Here is a 21,155-nt window from a genome sequence, read left to right on the forward strand (position 1 = left end):
ATTATGTCACTGCATGTGCTGAGGGTGACAGACCACACTCATTTGAAGCATTATACACGCTATATAAATCTAGACAAGACACAACATGTGGACTGTTCAGTTGCTTTTTTTGAAGTTATTTCATTATACTCAAAGTAGAGATGTCCCGATACTGTATCAGTATCGGAAAAGTATCAGTATTGGCCCTTATTTGTCATATCGGTTCATATCGGTATCTGCGAAAATGCCAGTCTAACCACCGATCCGAAACATGGGTTAAGGGGTTGACACTATGGCAGGTAAATAAAATGTTGGAGTTTGTTTTCGAGTTGCCCAAACTGCAAGTGCACATTTGAGTGAGGAGTCTGCTATAAACACAACACGAGATATATAGCTAGATAGCTATAAACACAACACGAGATCACAACACTCGTATCTGTATTCGGTATCAGCTAACACAGAAATTGTGGTATCGGGATCGGATCAGGAACGAAAGAAGTGTATCGGGACATCCCCAACCAAAAGTAATGATATCCCAAAGAGACTGTAATGTTGTAGTCAAGTTATCAAAAAAAAACCTTGTTTCCCCTTATCCCAATTCCAGGGACATCACGTCGCCTTTTGAAATGTCTTCTTAACGCCTTTATGTTTTATTATTTTAATTGTCGGTACAGAACACAGTTGCCCAGTTATGCCACAGTCACAAACGGAATAATCCACCGCCTCCCTCTTTACTGTATTTTTCTTTTTTAAATTTTGTGTCACACCTACAGTGTGCTCTCGTTTTCAACCACAGAGGCAGCACTTGCTTTCCTCCAGTCGCGTAAGAGTCTACAACTCAAGTCTCCCCTGTGGGCTGTGTGCGTATGTTCGTTTCCTCAGTCTCCTTCGCCTCCTCCTCCTCCTCCTCCTCTCTCTGCTGTGCTCTCCACTGTGCTGAGATGCCGCCTCCTCCTCCTCCTCCTCCTCCTCCTCCTCCTCCTCCTCTCCACTGTGCTGAGATGCAGAGTACTATAGTTCGTTGCGAGAGCGAGAGCGTGAGATTCGGGGGCCCTTCCGTATTTCTTTCCTCTTCTCCTCCTTTCTCCTTCGCTTCTCTTCCTCCCGCAGGATCTTCTGAAACGCCTCTGCAGTGTGGAGCACCTGCAGTCGGGTAAAAAGAGAATCTAGTGAGCGAGAGCAATGTGTGTGTGTGAGAGAGAGAAAGGAAAGGAGGGAGAGGGGACTCATGCTTCATGTGGGGCTGGTTGTGTGTGTGTGTGTGTGTGTGTGTGTGTGGGGTAAATGGTGCATTTATATAGTGCCTTTATCCAAGGCGCTTTACCCATTCACACACACATTCATACACCGATTGCAGCGGAAGCCATGCAAGGTACCAACCAGCACATCGGTTCAGTGTCTTGCCCAAGGATACTTCGACATGTATACAGGAGGAGCCGGGATTCGAACCGCCGACCCAGGGATCATTGGACGACCTGCTCTACCTCCTGAGCCCACAGTGTGTGTGTGTGTGTGTGTGTGTGTGTCAGGTGTAGGTTACAGACTGAGAAAGCAGCATGTGTGGCGTATGAGGACCCCCTCGATGCCTTTACTCACGTCGTCTCTCTCTGAGCGGTACGGGTTTGTGAAGTCTGGGGATTTCTCCGTTATTCCCAACTCCTGTGACATCTACGGAGGACATAGGGCGAGAGGGAGAGACAAGGCAACAAATGAACGTTTGTTCAGCAAGATGCAAAGATTGAGTGGACTCTAGGATGTTTCTGCATTTCCGTTTTGAGTAAATGAATGAAAGACGTACTGTACACAATGAGAGGTGAGGGTCACAGATTAAACTCCCAGATTTCTGTTCTTCTGTTCAACAGAACAGGGATACCCGTTTACTTTTGTCTTCACTATTCCACTGCAAGTTGAGAATGCATATCCCATACGCATTGGAACGATGCAAGTTGAGAATGCATATCCCATACGCATTGGAACGATGCAAGTTGAGAATGCATATCCCATACGCATTGGAACGATGCAAGTTGAGAATGCATATCCCATACGCATTGGAACGATGCGAGTTGAGAATGCATATCCCATACGCATTGGAACGATGCAAGTTGAGAATGCATATCCCATACGCATTGGGTATGAGCTTGTAGGTCTGCTATTTTGGAAAAATCGAAGAACCATTGACATAGAAACGTAGCTTTTTCAGAAAACTGTCAGGATGTAGAAGACATGTTTAGAATCTGATCTCAGGTCAGAATGGGTTAAAAAAAAAAGGTCTGCAACCCAAAAATGGGTCGCAACACTATGTGTGTGAATCACTGCTCTAAATCATTCCAATCATCATAATAATAATCATAATAATCATCATAGTGTGAGGAGGAGCGTCCGTCCGTCCGTCTCACCAGAGTGAGGACATGCTGGTGAGCCCCTCCGGTGAAGACCCCCGTCAGGTTGCAGAAGCGCAGCCCCCAGCGCAGCAGACCGCCCCAGTCGCCGTTGCGGTCGTAGTAGTGGTGGACGATGCGCGGGAAGCGCAGCGCTACGTCGCCGAAGAACGCCGTGTTCTCCACCACGTGAGAGTACGCTACGGGAAGACGGAAAGAAAGGGGGCAGGGATTGGACGGGATGACACAGGGGGGGGGACGGGGGGACGGGGGGGACAGTGACAAAAAGAAACAGATAGGATCAGCATACAGATCAGCGATTGTCCGTGATGATATTCGTGATGATATTGTAATGATGATATTGCAAGTCAGACCCCAGAATAATTGGCAAACACTAGGATTGTAAAGAAGGCTCATTCATAGTCTGGATTTTCGGTGGCGAGGTGACCACCGAAAGGTGAGGTGGTCCGGAGCTGAAATAACGTTGAGCGGTGGTGAGTAAAAACAGAGAGAAGGGCTGGAGCGGTGGCGGTGGTTTGCTCTTCACCGCGGCTCAGTGACGTCATGTTGTAGTTCGGTGGTCACCTCACCACCGAAAATCCAAACTATGAATATAACGCTTTAGTGTGGCTTTGTGGGACATGGAACCTTTTTTGAGTGGGGAACATAGAACCTCTTTTTAGTTGAGTGGGGAACAAGAACCTTTTTTTGGGGGGCCGGGTGAGTGGGGAACATAGAACCTGGGGAACATAGAACCTGGGGAACATAGAACCTGGGGAACATAGAACCTGGGGAACATAGAACCTGGGGAACATATAGGGATGACCCCGCTTTGGGAGCATGTCTGTCTGTCTGTCTGTCCGCCCCTGGTGACATCATGTGGCATTCAAGTCAATGGCAAAATAAACGTGTAATATGCATGTCTGCAGACATACAGACACGTACACGTACACGTTTTCAAGTGGGCCCTGATACAGAAAAGGTTGAGAACCACAGTATTAGATAATATAACAGGTGCAACAAAGCACACCGTTTTAACCAACAATAGCCCAAAAACCCCTGCTAATGTAGAGGGCCTTATAGGCAGCTATACACAAAGGAAAAACAAACCTGGTGGTGGCTGATATATAACAGCAACACAATGAGAAAAGGGTGATATAATAATAAGTGATGACTCATGCCTAAAAGCATGAGAGAGAGAGAAAGCAGGAGTAGGAAAGAAATAAGATGAATAGAAAGAAAGAAAAACTGTCAGACTGTAAAACAGATCAGAGCAGAAGACGGCGGTACAGATAGTATGGATTATCAGAGCCGCGAGAGAGAGAGAGAGAGAATAAAGAGAGAGGGGATCAGACCTTCTTTGATCTTATCGTCCATGGGGAAGGGGTCATCTGGCTGCATGTTGGCGCCGACCAAGATGGCCCTGGAATCCTCCAGTACCTTCAGAACCAGAATTATTTCAATTTCTAGCTACAAATAGAAGTTCACAGAGTGTTGGTGTTCATAATATTTAAATAAAACATGATGCATGCTTTCCATATCCATGGTTACAAGTTACAACAACATACACCCAAGTCAATTTACACACGTATTTGAGCTGTCTAAAAGCTGCAAATGTACAATATTTCACAAATAAATAAGGTTAATGCAAGCATAAGTGAGACTGTGAGAATACTGAAAGATGCCTACGCACATACCTGCTGCACGCATACAGGTGCGCGCAACACACACACACACACACACACACACACACACACACACACACACACACACACACACACACACACACACACACACACACACACACACACACACACACACACACACACACACACACACAGAGTATAGAAGTGCTGACAGTGTAACTCTGCCATTGGAGGTTGACAATGCTTGTTGTCCTTGGGAGGAAGGCAGATACATAGATACACACACAGAACAAGCAAGCCTCCGGGCATCATGAGAGACTGAAAGCCACTCGTAAGCTCCCCTTGTTCTCCGAATATATTAACATTCAAATGAATGAACAAGCAAACATACTTATGACGGTAATTACCGGGTCGCATACAAGCGTTTGATTGTCTGTGTTACTGTGTGTGTGTGAACAATCATATCTTTCAATCTGCCGAGCGCAGACGAGCGCTAAGCTCTTGGGAACGAACAACAGCTACAACTTTGTGTTGTGGTTGCGTCACCAGCCGTGGCGGTGCGTATAGTCGCTGCAGGTGGAAGAGGAGAATAATTACACAGGTACCGCATACTAGCGGATTGGAACGCCATCAATGCTAACGTTTTTAGACTGCGGCGACGCGTGTTGTCCGATGTCCGACATACAAACCCCAACACTAAATCTAACCCTAACCTCAGTCTTAACTCAACCCCCCCCCCCCCGCCAGCAGGGGGCGCCGATAGTTAAGAGAATAAAACGGAATTCCACATTAAATGATTAAGTGATTTTGTCGTCCCTTTAAGTTTCAATGCATTGATGGCATTGGAAACGGGTTCACTGAGCGAGCATACACAAACACACACACACACACACACACACACACACACACACACACACACACACACACACACACACAGTGAGTACCTTGAAGAGTCCTTTGAGCATGATGTCGATGATCTTGTACTGCTGGTTGATGTCGTTGAGCTCCACCAGGTTCTTCAGAGCGTTTAGCTGGTCTTTCCTCTTGGTCTCAAACAGGCGCTTGTCTGGATCAGGATCAGGAAGAGACTCTCCGTTCAGTCGGGGCTTAACCCATTTAGACCTGAGAGCGATTCTACAAAATGTCTTCTAAATCCTGACAGTTTTCTTCTTTCTGTGTCAGTGGTTCTCAAACATTTTCATGTCAAGGACCCCCAAAATTATATGTATTTGGACGCCGACCCCCATCTGAAGATATATTGTTCCAGTTACACTCTCTATCCCAGTGGTTCCCAAACTTTTTAGCCCGTGACCCAAAACAGAAATTAAGACATTCTCCCAGGGACCAAACTAGTGATTATATCCGATCTACAAGCCCACAGTGCATCGCTTCACGCATCGTTGTGAGCTTGTAGATCGGCTATTTTCACTACTCATTTTCTTCTAATTTATGGAATTTCTTAGATTTTTCTTTTATTTCTTCCTGAAGTTACTGGAAAAAAAATCATTGAACTTTGGTTTAATTCATGAAAATATTAGCTTATTTTTGGGAATGTTTTTTTTTTTTTTAAGGTTTTGAAATAAAAAACAGAATTAAACCAGAATGACACGTGTATCATTAAATAACTGCCAGGTGAAAGAAGCGCTCTCTGTTGTGCATCTGTCCACCCGTAGTTTTATTTTTATACTGCAGCGTTGCATGCAGAGTTCTGAGGTTAACACTTCCGCGTTTCGGCCTTTCAGGGCTTAGGAGGCACTCCCATTGGCCTAGGCTGGGGTTAACACTTCTGCGTTTCGGCCTTTCAGGGTTTAGGAGGCACTCCCATTGGCCTAGGCTGGGGTTAACACTTCTGCGTTTCGGCCTTTCAGGGCTTAGGAGGCACTCCCATTGGCCTAGGCGGCGTTTCAGAGTATGGGTTCAGACTCGGGGCAGCCAAATCAGGACTATAGGTCATCAAAGCCAAAACAGAGCGAAAAAAGGTCCAGGTTTCACCTGGCAAAAACAAATTTAGGAAACAAATATAAATAAAAAAAGCGACTCATGACAATGTGTCAGCGAGCCACAAATGGGTCCCGATCCACTGTTTGGGAACCAGTGCTCTATCTCACTCACACACACACACGCGCACGCACACACGCACGCACGCACGCACGCACAGGAGGAAGGATACAGATCTCCAGGTTGGAGTCCTGTCTGTGTCTCATGGGGACGTCACACACACACACACACACACACACACACACACACACACACACACACACACACACACACAGGAGGAAGGATACAGATCTCCAGGTTGGAGTCCTGTCTGTGTCTCATGGGAACGTCGGAGTCTGCAGAGGTGAGAGCTGCGGCAGCCACGGCCAGGAGGAGGACGGCGCACACACTCTGCATGGTCAGCAGGGGGTGCTGGAGAGGCACTCTGCTGAAACTACATACAGACAACGTGGATGGATGGGGGACAAAACAGAATATAAGTGGAACAGAACTGTCAAAACTTCCAATGTCAACAATCGGCACAGGACGGAAAACGTGTGGTGGTTTCAATTCCTTTGAGCCTCCCAAAACACCTGGGTTCATTAACTATTTTGACCTGAGATCAGATTCTAAAAATGTCTTCTACATCCTGACAGTTTTCTGAAAAAGCTATGTTTCTGTCAGTCGTTCTTCGATTTAAAAAAAATAGCAGACCTACAAGCTCGTAGCGCGCCACTCGGTGGCGCGCTATGAGCTTGTAGATCTGCTATTTTTCAATAGCTAAAGCATAACATAATGATAACACCAAAAGGGGTTCCCCGCCCAAAATGGGTTAAATCAGTACAATTCTGCATCTACTGTCATGCAGGCGCCTATGAAAAGAGAACCGACTTGCATTCGCTTTACATTCTGCATGTACGGATTTCACTTTCGTCTGGAAAGTGAAAACATTTTCACTGTGCAAATCCATCTTAAAGGACCACTTCACCACTTTTCAACCTATCTTGAAAAAAATGGTGCAATTCTTTTCTACTCTGTGTCTCATAGGAGGGCTGTGGGCAGTTCAGAAACCGTCTTCCAGTGACATTATCGATGGGGAATACAAGCTAATAAAAACTGCAGGCTTTCTAGTACTGAAAAGTTGCAATGCGAAAATGGAAGCCATCGTTTTCACGATAATGAAAATTATTTTTTATTTAAGTTTTTATTAAGCATTTTTCATTTTCATTACAAATCCCCCATCGCCCCACCCTCCCCAAGGTCTAAATCTAAACATTTTTGTAAAAAGATCTTGTTTAAAAAATAATCTGCCTAATGATGATGTCACTGGAAGACGGTTTCTAAACTGCCCACAGCCCTCCTATGAGACAAAAAAACGTGCCATTTTATCATGATTATTAGTGAGGACCTATTATATGAAGATAGGTTGAAAAGTGGTGAAGTGGTCCTTTAACACCATTGCTTTTTCTTGGCACACTCTCCTGTCAGACCCTAAAGAATAGAGAGTATGCACACGCATGATTTTCCCATCAGGACACGCCCCCCTCATCTAGACTGAGTGGCAAAACATTGAGCAGCATGGGAGTGTTGGAGTTTGGAAGCGCTCGTTGGAAATCACTCAACCGTCCTGCCGTACCACCCGTTTCTAAATGTCACATAATGCAGGAGGCAGCAAAATGTTGCGTTATTTAAAACAAGCACTTCCAAACTCTGACACTAATAATAATCAAATGCAGGGCATTTCTTTTTTTTTTTTTTTTTAAGATATTTTTTTGCGGCTTACGCCTTTTATTGTTTTTTGAAGGGACAGACAGTAGGCTGACAGGAAACGGGAGAGAGATGGGGGGATGACATGCAGTAAAGGCCGTGTCGGGTCCGGGAGTCGAACCCGCGGCACACTGCGACTGGTTTACCAGTCCGGTGCCCAGACCGTTACGCTACGGCCTGGGCCAAATGCAGGGCATTTCTTGACAGAAAGTTAGCTCATAATGTTTCTATGGTATTGGTATTTTTATGAAACTTTGCAGATAGAAAGAGGATAATTCAAGCTTTTCGTACAGCTGCAATGTTGGCGAGTTTAACATTGTTTGATTCAATCAGAATTTTCTGTTTGGATGAATGGGCTGTCGAGGCCAGAAAGTAGTTTTTTGCCACTGGGCGTTCCCGCATAACTTCCAGGTACGATGATGTCACGCGCATGCCCTCTATTGTCACATGCTGGGGTCGGACTCCTGTACTTTCGTTCAACTGTACCCATTCTACTGTTAATAAAATGTTCCGTCAATCAAACTAGGGATGTTAATAGTTAATCGATGAATCGCCGTTAAGGAATTAGTCTGTAGTCGTTAACAGTTAACAACTAATCGAAATTAATCGATTATGCGGTTCCATCATTGGGTGGTTTTCTGTGAGTGTAAAGCTGTCTGTCTTCGAGCATGCGTGGCAGAGGAACGCACATACAAAGATGCCATTTGTCTGGCCCGGTATCGTCAACGGTCAAATGAATATTTCATTATGGAATACAATAGGTCTCTTTTGTATTATTTCTGTGTTATCAGCAAAATGTAGATGTGTATGAGAGACATTGAGGGAAATTAAGATTCTCATCCCTAAATCAAACCAGTGGGTAGCAGCAGGCGTTGGAGAGAAAGACTCCACCTGTGCCTTTGAAATGGCCAGCCCTACGTATGTAATGTCTGCTACTTCTGGAAGATCCCTAAAAGGAACTTTAGCAGAATCTGTCGCTCTTGGCTGCGCTCTTCCATTTTCTCTCCTCCTCCTCCTCCTCCTCCTCCTACTCCTCCTGACTAGTGCACGTCAATCTCTTTCCCGATCCCAATCAGTCGGCTGGCTGCCTCAACGCGTTCTCCTCTCCTCCTCAGAGGCTGTTAACATTTATGTATGAAGAAGGGGTGAAAAGTGAGATAAATACGATGACTTAAAAATAGTCCCCACCCACCGACGGATGAATATTTGATGGAACAAGGTCCAATGTGACAAAATCACTGGCAAGAATCTTGTAACCTACATGGCGTGTGATTCAGCGAGGCCATTACTGATGTCATTAAGAGCAGTGGTTCTTAAAGTGCGGTCCGGGGACCCCCAGGGGTTCGCTGAGGGTTCCAGAGAGTTCCCAACAAAATAACTAACTTTATATATAAAAAATATGAATGAAAAAGTAATGGAAGAATCACTCGCACAGTCGAATGTCCTACATGTGTGAGCCGAGGGGGCCGTGAGTTTTAAATAACGTTTATTTATTTAAATCTGTTTAACCTCTTTAACCCAATATACATCAGCTATTAGCTAAAATAGCTGCTCTACAAGCTTGTAGATCTGCTATTTTAAAAAAAATGGACAAAATCCAAAACACTTCTTTCTTAAACATTGTAACAATCCAAAACAAAATATGGGGCTCCAAGTTAAGGAGAGGCAAGGGTGGATTAAGGGGAAATGGGGGTCAGTAGGAGAGACTACAAGACAAATTCCAATAGAGGGTATGCGCATGACATCATCGTACCTGGAAGTTATGCGGGAACGCCCACTGAGTGTAAAAAAAAAACTACTTTCTGGCCTCGACAGCCCATTCATTCAAACAGAAAAGAAAAGTCCTGTCTGATTGCATTAAACAATGTTAAACTCACCAACATATACTATAACACATTATATTATAGTTTTTGCTTCATGAAAATCCACCATAGAAACGTAGGGTGACCAGATGTCCCCCTTTGTTTGGGACAGTGTCCCTCATTGTCAGTACTTTTCAGGCGTCCCACAAATTGAGACCATGTCCCACATTGTGACTGACAGGCCTCACTGCTGAAATGCCTTAATAGTATTAGTTAGCTCCCTAATAGTTGCCTCTCTTGCCTCTTTCCTGCAAGATGTGTTATTATTATTATGTCTGCTAAAATAACATGAGAAATATCCCCTAGGCTATATGGTACCAAGTCGGCCATACCACCCATGACCAACATTTGCATTTAAAACAAAATGTGAGACATCAGTTTGGATCTGATTCTGGTCACTAAATGGGCATCGAGGGCTCACCTGTTGTTCTGTAGCTGCTGTCTATGAGGTCTATAGTGGCTCTGCAGTGAAGGGTGACTGGTTTAAACTGCATGGCCAAATGGTGTCTCTTTATAGTCAGAGGTTCAAACAGAACCTGTATTCTCAGTAGAGATTCTGGTTGGTTTACATTACTGGTCAGGCTGCATTCAGGTGTTAAAATACCAACATAAGTCAGAAGTCCATGAGCCAGAGCTCCAAATGTGGGCTATGATGACCTAATCTGGGTTCCCAGGAGTTTTTGAGACGAGATTACCAAATGCAGTAGGCAAGATACAGGACTGCGTCACAGTCATTACCAGGTGATTGAGAGATTATTTATTCTTTACTTACTCTGTGTATAAAGTATAAACATACTATTTTAACTAGTGATGCACCTGGCTGAATGGCTAAAAATGCATTTTTGACCTATTCGGTTTCGGCCCTAATAGGCAGAAAATATATCATCGAATAGTGTATGCAATTAATACATTCAAAAGGGCTGAATAAATGTTTTATGGACCCATAATAGTGATTATTATTTAAGTTAAGTTTTGCCATAACCATTTATTTTGCCATAAATCAGGTAGCTTTAAGGTACAGCCATGACAGCAATGGTAGGAAAAAAGATGTATAATATTAATCATATTCGGATATTCGGTATTCGGCCAACTGTTTCCCATATTCGGTATTCGGTTTCGGCCAAGAATTTCCATTTCGGTGCATCCCTAGTTTTAAGTAATAAGTCGCTAACCCCGTCCCGTCCCCCCCTGTCCCACACAAATGATACTTCTGCCCCTCAAATGAACACTTTGGATCTAGTCACCCTATAGAAACGTTATGAGCTACTTTCTGTCAAGAGTTGATTATTTTTGTGTGTTTTTAAGTGTCAGAGTTTGGAAGTGCTCGTTTTCAATAACAACATTTTGCTGCCTCCTGCATTATGTGACATTTAGAAATGCAGGGCGGTTGAGTTTAGATGAGGGGGGTGTGTCCTGATGGGAAAATCATGCATGTGCATACTCTCTATACCCAAAATACTCGATCACCCCAGCATTGGTGACCTGTCGAAATATCTGACCACCTCTAGGTTGAACTCTGCTAATAAACAAACTGCAACGATCTACATTCGGACACTGACATTGTCTACACGACTTGTCACATATTTCAGCAGGTCACCAATTTCACCGTAACACCACCACGCTGGAGTGACCGAGTTGTTGCGAGTTTGGCTATGAGAGACAGTGGAGGGATGGATGGAGGGGATGAGGAACCAAGGAGAGAGGGAGGCAAGAGCTTAGAGTATATATTAATAGAGACGGCACCCGGAGGAAACCCTGAGGAGAAATGGGCCAATTCTGGTCCGTTGACTATATCATTGCGCACGTTCATGATGACACGTGAACGCAGTTTCATACGTTTCGAACGCGTGCAACGATAGTCAACGGCACAGCGCGTTCACGATTTGGCCCAATCCATCCCGGAATTCACCCAGAAACGCCTCATGCGCTTTTGAGCAACTTAACCCATTCTGACCTGAGATCAGATTCATACGAGGTTTCCACTGGACACACGCTGGTCTGACGATCCCATTCTGACCTGAGATCAGATTCTAAAAATGTCAGTCGTTCTTAGATTTTTCAAAAATAGAAGACCTACAAGCTCGTATCGCGATATGAGCTTGTAGATCTGCTATTTTTAAATAGCTAAAGCATAACATGATGCTGACACCAAAATGGGTGCCCGGTCAAGAGGATGGGAGGAGAACTCGGGGGGGGGGGGGGGGGGGGGGGGGGGGGGATGAGTCCCTGAGGGAGCCGACAGCTTAGCTCTAAGTTAGCTGATTTTATCCAAATGTGGGTGGTGTGGGGGGGAATACAGGGCACTCTGGAGGATAAAGAGGACCAGGGACTTAATTTCCAATGATTGACTTTAATCTCTACATCTCTGTCTGATGGCTCTTCACACTGAGAGACGAGGGAATATATCCTTGCTAAGTTGCTATGCAACCTGATCATGTTCCTCGGCTGCTTCCATCTCCATAATGCAGTACTACTTCTCAGGGAGGGCAGGAATGTTAACCCATTCTGACATCTAAAAAAATGTCTTGTCTTCTACATCCTGACAGTTTTCTGAAAAAGCTACGTTTCTATGTCAGTGGTTCTTCGATTTTTCAAAATTAGCAGAGCTACAAGCTCGTAGTGTGCCACTCGGTGGCGCGCTATGAACTTGTAGATCTGTTATTTTTCAATAGCTAACACCAAAAGGGATTCTCGCCCCAAAATGGGTTAAATTAGCCTGACCGAGTCCCCTTCACAATCTCATTTGTATCTGAAGGGCAAAAGGAAAGGATTTGAAATCCTCCCCAAGAAATCAAGAGTTCACCATCACAGACAGAAGCTAATGAGAACACAACCAATTTGTCCCAATTTCTATTTCACGGTATTAGGTTTTAGTTCAGTGAGCAGCCTTAAACCCGACAGCAGCACGACAACTACACTAGATCTCAGGAGGGGGTTATTTAGGAGCCGACAACAAACTCTGCCTTCGTATCAGAGCAGCCAAGGCTTCAATAGCAGTTATTTCCCCCCAAGTTCATTAGCCCATTTAGACCAGACGACGATTCTACAAATGTAGAACAGTTTTCTGAAAAATGTTTCTCATGTTTCTCAAACATTTTCATGTCAAGGACCCCCCCCCCCAAAATATATGTAATTGGCCGCTGAACTCCCATGTGAAAATATGTTGTTCCAGGGATGCCCCAGAAGCAAAGATATGTATTCAAAGATTTGTGCCACATTTTCACGATTTTTCAAAAATAGCAGACCTAGAATATAACATAATGCTTAAAAAACACCAAAAGGGATTCCCGCCCAGAATGTGTTAAAAGTTTCCACACACATAAAACAAATGTCTCCGACTCTGAGGCAAGGTCCAACTTTGTACACAGTCAGCAGAAACAAGTGTTCTCGAGGACAGCTGAGTGGAGAGACAACGTTCGATTAAGACCAATTTGTGCATTCCGAGAACGTCCTCCGGGCGTCTTCCCAGCTTTCTGAGAAATGCAGCACTAAATATCCTTAAGTGCAAGTCAAAAGCCCCAATATTTCTAGATCACAGCCAGGGAGAAGAGAGGGCTGATGGGTCTCTCTCTCCCCATCGGGGCCATTCGATGTGCCTGTTTGACAGCTGTGTAGCCTGACGTATATGCTTATGAGGGGATAAAGGTTATCCCCACCGGGCTGAATACAATCAACCATGCATCATTGCAGCGGCATTCATTGACGCGTTCTTGTCAAAACTGTCAGACTGAATAAAGTGCTGATATTTCAAAAAGGAGGTGAGGTAATGGAGGCATATTAATCATCTCTAACGTGGCATGGCCGCCTAAATTAGACTTTAAATGCAGCCATTAAACAGCAAGCAAGCAAGCAACTCCCATCATGCCGGTCGGTCGGTCGGGGCACTTTAGAAAATGAAGCACAAGAGAGAAGAAACCCAACCGCTCACTCACATTCGGTGATCATATTACAGACATTATATGTACAGTATGTACATTACATATACACGCCGGTCCAAATAAGAGCCCATGCCTCCATGGTCTATGTTGGAGAGGCTGTAAAACAAGCCCTACTTAACCCATTTTGACCTGAGATCTTTTCAAAAATAGCAGACCTACAAGCTCATAGTGCGCCACTCGGTGGCGCGCTATGAGCTTGTAGGTCTGCTATTTTTCAATAGCTAAAGCATGACATGACGCTAAAAACACCAAAAGGGGTTCGCCACGCCAAAATGGGTTAAACCTTAGAAGATGCGTTATAGAGAAATGACATTTTTGAAGGATATATACACCAACATAAATGTCATTATTTAACCGCCTGTGGCTGTGAGAGGACAGACAGCATTGTTGTCACACATCAATTCTTCCCTCTAGAGGTGAACGCCACATTCTGTACACAAGATACAGTTACACACATTGTCGGCCCCCAAACGAAGGTCAATATAATATAATGCAGCCCGGAATATGTCCCTTGGTGGTTCCAATAGTGAGATTGATTCTCCTTTAGCTTATTGGTGGGTTGCCGAAAGGTGGTATATGAGACCCATAAAGGTCTTCCCAGGTGGTATATGAGACCCATAAAGGTCTTCCCAGGTGGTATATGAGACCCATAAAGTTCTTCCCAGGTGGTATATAGGATAGGAGACCCATGTAGAAAGCATATCATCACAGAGTCACACGTCTCTGCCAGAGGTCTAAATGCGCTTAGGCAGGGCAGCTGTAAATTAAATCTTGTACGCCAAACATATTTATCACCTGGGGATGGGAGATGTCTCAGTCAATATAGCATCACCCTGAAATAGAGATTGATTTACTGCCTTGGGGACGAGGGTTCAACGTCAACTCACAGTCCATTAGCATCATGACTATAGCTTATATTTGGATTCTTAACCAACACCGCCTGATAGAACGCAACTAGCAGTTTCGTCAAACCTCTCAAATCAAGCCTTCCAAAATGTTCACGTAACTTTGAAACTCAATGAAAACTGAAGAAATGTTCACAATCCATCCTCAAAACGATCCCAAATAATGTGAGCAATTAAAAAAAAATGCATTAACTCAAATTAAAAAAAGAACTCCCCAAACCAGAGGGGGATAGCAGCAGAGGTGGATGTTCCATGATTTAATTGGATGGATCTCCTTTGAGACGGTGATCCAGTTAGCAGGTTTGTGGTTCAAGGTCTGACACATCATATCACTCCCTCGGCTCCAGCTGTCTGTGGATAGCTCTCTCTCTCTCAGCTCCATCTGTCTGTGGATAGCGCTCTCTCTCTCTCCATCTGTCTGTGGATCGCTCGCTCTCCCTCCCTCTCTCTCTCTCTCTCCCCCATCCTTCATCCAGAGGCACGGACATGCGTAATGGTGCTGATGATGGCTGTATATATATTTATGTATCAGAGTATAGGTACTGTCTGTATGTATCGTCAATTAGACTATAGAATGGTTCATTGGTTGCATGGCTTGTCCCCTGACTGACCTGACATGATTATTCCCTTCCTACAGTGCGATTGTCTGAGTAAATAAGAACATCAATTTTACTTACAGGGATCATTTAACACGGCGATGAATGATTATTTGCTCGTGGGGGCTACGCTGGGGTGGTTTAATCTTCGGTTCATATTAATCTTGAGGCCATTAAAATGGTGTTTTTAAAACATTTCATCAAGAGATTTAGAGAAAGAACTTTCCGGGTTAAAATTAAAAACATTTAAAGTTGGACATCGAGGGATCATATTTCAGTCAACGGATCCGTACAGCTGGTCAGCTCAGTTCAAGCCGAACCTTCTCGTGGACATCGCAAACTCGTTGATCATCACACTCACCGTATAGTAAAAACACACAGCAGCGCGACGCCGAAACGCTCCCGTAACCCGTTGTTGTCCAAAGTGAAATGTAATCTTCCGTTGTAAAACATAAAGAAGTCCCCTGTTCCCAGGAATTCGTGGTCTTTTCAACAATCCTCAGGTGACGGTATAAATGTTCATCTATACATGCGGCTCTCTTCTCTCTCTCTCTCCTCTTCCACTCTGCCAGCGCCACGATCGCACCGGCTGGCGTTGGTTAGACGAATGACAGCCAGCCAACGCGGTTACATAGCAGGATATGGTTTCCACACGGAGACGTTAGAGAGAGGCACACACACACACACACACACACACACACCGCGACACACACACACACACACACACACACACACACACACACACACACGGACTGGAGACGTTAGAGAGAGGCACACACGCACACACACCTAAACCATTCCCCCCTCCCACTTCAGAACCATTCCCCCCTTTTTCCCCCTCACTGTATATGTTTCTTTTCCCTTTTTGCTTCCTTTATGATGAATTCCTGTTCTGTTCTTTAACAATATAGAAGTGTCTATTTGTACGTCTCTAAATGTTTTGATGAATTGAACATGGTGGACCCTGTTGTAAACAAGTCTAATGCTTAATTGGGTCGTCCACTCACAGTTAACAGTCTTTGTATTGAGTTTGTGCTTGAAATGTACTGTAATTCTGCAAACTGTTAATAAATATTTCAATCAATCAATCAAAAACTTTAACCCATTCTGACCGGGCACCCATTTTGGTGTCAGCATCATGTTATGCTTTAGCTATTGAAAAATAGCAGATCTACAAGCTCGTATCGCGCCACCGAGTGGCGCGATACGAGCTTGTAGGTCTGCTATTTTTGAAAAATCGAAGAGCGACTGACATTTTTAGAATCTGATCTCAGGTCAGAATGGGTTCATCAGACCAGTGTGTGTCCGGCGGAAACCTCGTATGAATCTGATCTCAGGTCAGAATGGGTTAAAATAAATGGATGGCGACATCATGGCTTTGAACACACGGGGATGTATGTTTATTACCGTGTTTTATTGACGTGTTGTTAGTAGTAATACAAATGCACTGGTTATTTCACAACACGAACGAACAAACAAAATGCTGCTTCACAATTATTGCATTCCTCCTCCTCCTCCAGAGCATCTTCCAGCGTTCACAGTGAAGTCAGAGAGACAGATGGACAACTCTCCTACACGCCTGCATGTGTGGCGGGCTAAGGAAGAATGCACAAAATGGTGTGTGTAAAATCAAAATGCACCACACACAGAATAATCTTTTGATTTGGTGTGTGGGTGTGTGTGTGTGTGTGTGTGTGTGTGTGTGTGTGTGTGACTGTGTGTGTGTGTAACCCATTTAGGAGTGAGACCAGATTCTACAAATGTCTTCTAAATCATGACAGTTTTCAGAGAAACTTATGATATTCTATGAAGTTTTTCATGTCAAGGACCCAAAAACTATATTGGCTGCCAACCCCCATTTTAAAATATGTCGTTCCCCCAGACACATTTTCACGATTTTTCAAAAACAGCAGATCTACAAGCTCGTATTTTAGCTATAAAGTATAACATAATGCTTAAAACACCAAAAGGGGTTTCCAAGCTTGATTCAAACAACACAAATCAATAAAGACTATCTCATGGTTCATTCCACCCCGTGTGCTGAACACCTTTTCTTGCTTCCTTTTCTTTAATGCAACCATGCCTTTAATATTGATTGTGCCAGCGTGGAAACACATGTTAATGTGTTTCTCAATCATGACGGGTTTTGACTGATCTGATCAGAGGATACAGGATGCCGGTGCAGGCGGTGGGTTTGTTTATTTTGTTTATTTCGGAAATGATACACAAGGTCAATAAAAATGTGAAGGAGAAAGCCTAAAAACCCTCCAGGGGCTTGGCAAGTGGCTTCTCCAGGCATGTTTATACATTCATAGTTGTTTTTGTTTGTTTAACCCATTCTGATCGGGCACCCATTTTGGTGTCGGCATCATGTTATGCTTTAGCTATTTAAAAATAGCAGATCTACAAGCTCATATCGCGCCACCGAGTGGCGCGATACGAGCTTGTAGGTCTGCTATTTTTGAAAAATTGAAGAGCGACTGACATTTTTAGAATCTGATCTCAGGTCAGAATGGGTTCATCAGACCAGTGTGTGTCCGGCGGAAACCTCGTATGAATCTGATCTCAGGTCAGAATACAGATAAAATGCAGGGACAGTGAGAGGACGGGAATGTACTGTATAACAAGAAATAAAGCACAATAGACAGAAGTCAGACAATAAAACGACTATAGGAGAACATTGAGTACACCAGGTTAATTTAGCAGACCGTATGGGAAGTACTTGGTGGTTATAGGAGAAGTGATTTTAGAACCTTCTTGAATCGATGAAAAGACAATTGCCATAGATGTAAAGGTAGGGAGTTCCATATTTTAGACCCTATATTAACCCATTCTGACCTGAGATCAGATTCATACGAGGTTTCCGCCGGACACACACTGGTCTGATGAACCCATTCTGACCTGAGATCAGATTCTAAAAATGTCAGTCGCTCTTCGATTTTTCAAGAATAGCAGACCTACAAGCTCGTATCGCGCCACTCGGTGGCGCGATATGAGCTTGTAGATCTGCTATTTTTAAATAGCTAAAGCATAACATGATGCTGACACCAAAATGGGTACCCGGTCAGAATGGGTTAACCCCTTTTGGTGTTAGCATTATGCTATGCTTTAGCTATTGAAAAATAGCAGATCTACAAGCTCATAGCGCGCCACCGAGTGGTGCGCTACGAGCTTGTACGGTAGGTCTGCTATTTTTGAAAAATCGAAGAACGCCTGACAGAAACATAGCTTTTACAGAAAACTGTCAGGATGTAGAAGACATTTATAGAATCTGATCTCAGGTCAAAATTTGTATTATGAAGGTTGAAGGATACAGGATGCCGGTGGTGGGGGGTACTATGAAACCATGGCTGGAGCTTCCAGGGGAGCTGGGCTGATGGGCCAGAGACTCCATCACACTGGGCAGCCGGGCCAGAGACTCCATCACACGCTTTGCCCTTTGCCTGTGCCCATCTGTGGGCGGAGGCTCCAGAGCACTGCCCTGAAGGAGCTGAAGGAGAGAGAGAGAGAGAGAGGTTCTTTTTTATATCCTAACCACAAAAACAAAAAAATACAGCAATGCCTATATAAATGTCCTTTGTGGCTGTAAGGTTATATTTTTTGCTAGGATGACCTGAATAATAACGAGGAAGACGAGAGGAGAGTGGAGGAGAGGAGGAGGAGTGGAGGGGAGAGAGGAGAGAATAGTATAAACCATCGGTTTTCAACCTTTTTCATATCAAGGCCCATCATTGTCTCCACCAGGCCGAAGGCATGGGGGGAGAGTATGTTTTGCACTCCGTCCGTCCGTGTGTCCGTGTGTGTGTCCGTCCGTCCGTCCGTGTGTCCGTCCGTGTGTCCGTGAGCAGCTAATCTCGGCCACCGTTAACCCGGTCGATGCCAAATTTTGCACACACACTCCCTGGATGCCAACGATGAACCTCTGCCCCAAACTTTCCAGAACGGCCTGTTATAGCACCACCAGGAGGCCGCTTTGTGCAAAACAAGTTTTTGCACAGTACACCTACAGATTTTGTCCAAACATCACGCAAATTGGTACACAGTCTCTCTAGAGCCATTCAACGAAACCACTCTTTCAGATTTCTCAGACTCCATCCTGATTGGTTAAGATTGGCTTCCAAAGTTCACAGGAGTGCTCAGTTTCAAACAAAATGCTGCAAATCATGAACACATCGCGTGATTTCCGTGAAATTGTGCACCCACATTCCCACTAGGCCGAGGACGAAATGCCACATGAACAATTTCAACTCAGCCTCAAGGTGGCGCTATAACTGGCCGAAAAGTGTTTTTACCTCTAACTGCACGGATCTGTGGATAACTTTGTATGCCAACTCCCTAGAGGCCAAGGAAAAACCTTTGCCTGGAATTCTTCACATCTGCTCATCCTGGTGGAGACCTGTGCCCAGAAGGGCACTTTTTCTAGTTTATTCTGCATTTGAGCCACGGACCACCATTTGATGACATTTACCCTCTCAGACCCAAGACTTTGAATATTTTGTTGTCATTGGATAAGATTTTGTCCACATTTCCATTGGATAAGATTTCCAATGGACCACCTGGCTGGAACCCCCTCAAGGACCACTGGTTGAAAACCACTATAACCCATTCTGACCGGGCACCCATTTTGGTGTCAGCATCATGTTATGCTTTATCTATTGAAAAATAGCAGATCTACAAGCTCATATCGCGCCACCGAGTGGCGCGATACGAGCTTGTAGGTCTGCTATTTTTGAAAAATCGAAGAGCGACTGACATTTTTAGAATCTGATCTCAGGTCAGAATGGGTTCATCAGACCAGTGTGTGTCCGGCGGAAACCTCGTATGAATCTGATCTCAGGTCAGAATGGGATAAACAAATAGGACAGGAATGGAGAACATAAATGAGGCAACGTAGTGGTAGATGAATCGACACAATCTACTACTCTGCCCTCCGATAGGTTGTATGAAATGGTTGGTTGGCCTTCATTGCCTAAGAGACGAGAACAGCACTGCACTGTTTTTTTGTATCTACAAAGTCTTACTTAAAAAAATGCCTACATAATTTAGCAGCCTATTACAATATTACATCCCACAACTGGCCAACATCACACCCGTTCCCAAAACTACCGTATTTTAGAAATCCCTGATGTGAATTCTGAATTGGGTAAAAGTAAACAAACCTTTCTTTACTATGCTGCACCTCACATGTGGAACTGTCTACAATCAATCTGAAAACGGAATAACTTGATTTCACTTGGAAGATTTAAAAGGAGCTTGTAAGGAATGGATTCATCTGAGATCTAGCTGTACTTGTTCACTTTGAATTGTTTATTATCCTGTAATGTATTTGTATTTAAATAGTTTGTTATGTTTACTGTAATCAGGGCGTTATTGAAAAAGAGAGGTTTGCGCTCAACTGCCTTCCCTGAATACATAATGGTTAAAGAATGGAGAGACGGCAGGTCAGAAGGGACAAGAATATAATACACAACACAGCTGAGGCTGAGCATTGAGCGATGAGCAACACAGCTGAGGCTGAGCATTGAGCGATGAGCGAGGAAGATGATGAACAAGATGGAAAGTGTTAGAGGAAAGGCGGGTTGGGAGGAGAATCTCAACCAGGCTCAAACAGAGTAGCAAATTAGATTTTCAGAAAGGTTCACAAAAGGCTTTCTGAGGACGATTAAAAAAGAAAAGAAAAAAGTCTTCTAAATCTTAAAAGTCGTGGTGCTCGACCTTTTTCAAGTGAAGAACCCCCCATGTTTCCCCCACCCCCCACCCCCCCAGAAGCAAAGATTTGAGTTAAAAACGTTTGCTCTGAAATAATATATATTCAAAGATTTGCGCCACATTTTCACGATTTAAAAAAAATAGCAGATATAAGTGTGTAGTGCGGCACTCAGTGCCACGCTATGAGCTTGTAGATCAGTATAATGTCAAATCTGGGAATACATCTTTTACCAAGAATTCTCTTCACCAATGTGTTTGTAAAGGTGTCTACTAACCCTTATCCCACATTGGTTTATATTCAACCACCCTAGGGGCATTTCTGACAGCTGCTGAAAGTTGGGGTACCATCAACAGCTAAATGGCTAAATGTTCTAAATTTCATTATGCTTTAAATAGCA

The 21,155-nt window shown here is 44.1% G+C and overlaps 2 protein-coding genes across 2 annotated transcripts in view; one reads left to right on the forward strand and one right to left on the reverse strand.

Moving 5' to 3' along the window:
• The window catches only part of LOC310869848 (histone H1-like), a gene marked incomplete at both ends in the record, with an annotated part of 720,118 nt that overhangs the window by 190,603 nt on the left and 508,360 nt on the right, over positions 1-21,155 (forward strand). The window lies entirely within an intron of this gene.
• Positions 465-15,593, reverse strand: ccdc134 (coiled-coil domain containing 134). Its single transcript, XM_083780807.1, has 7 exons — positions 15,410-15,593; positions 6,289-6,434; positions 4,948-5,069; positions 3,713-3,797; positions 2,376-2,557; positions 1,576-1,647; positions 465-1,122 (listed from the first exon to the last, which is right to left on the reverse strand). The coding sequence occupies exons 1-7, from the start codon at positions 15,499-15,501 to the stop codon at positions 991-993; spliced, it is 831 nt and encodes a 276-aa protein (XP_083636933.1). The 5' UTR covers positions 15,502-15,593; the 3' UTR covers positions 465-990.

Source organism: Protomyctophum parallelum (assembly GCF_964188405.1).
Source record: "Protomyctophum parallelum genome assembly, chromosome: 13".
Taxonomy (NCBI): Eukaryota; Metazoa; Chordata; class Actinopteri; order Myctophiformes; family Myctophidae; genus Protomyctophum; species Protomyctophum parallelum.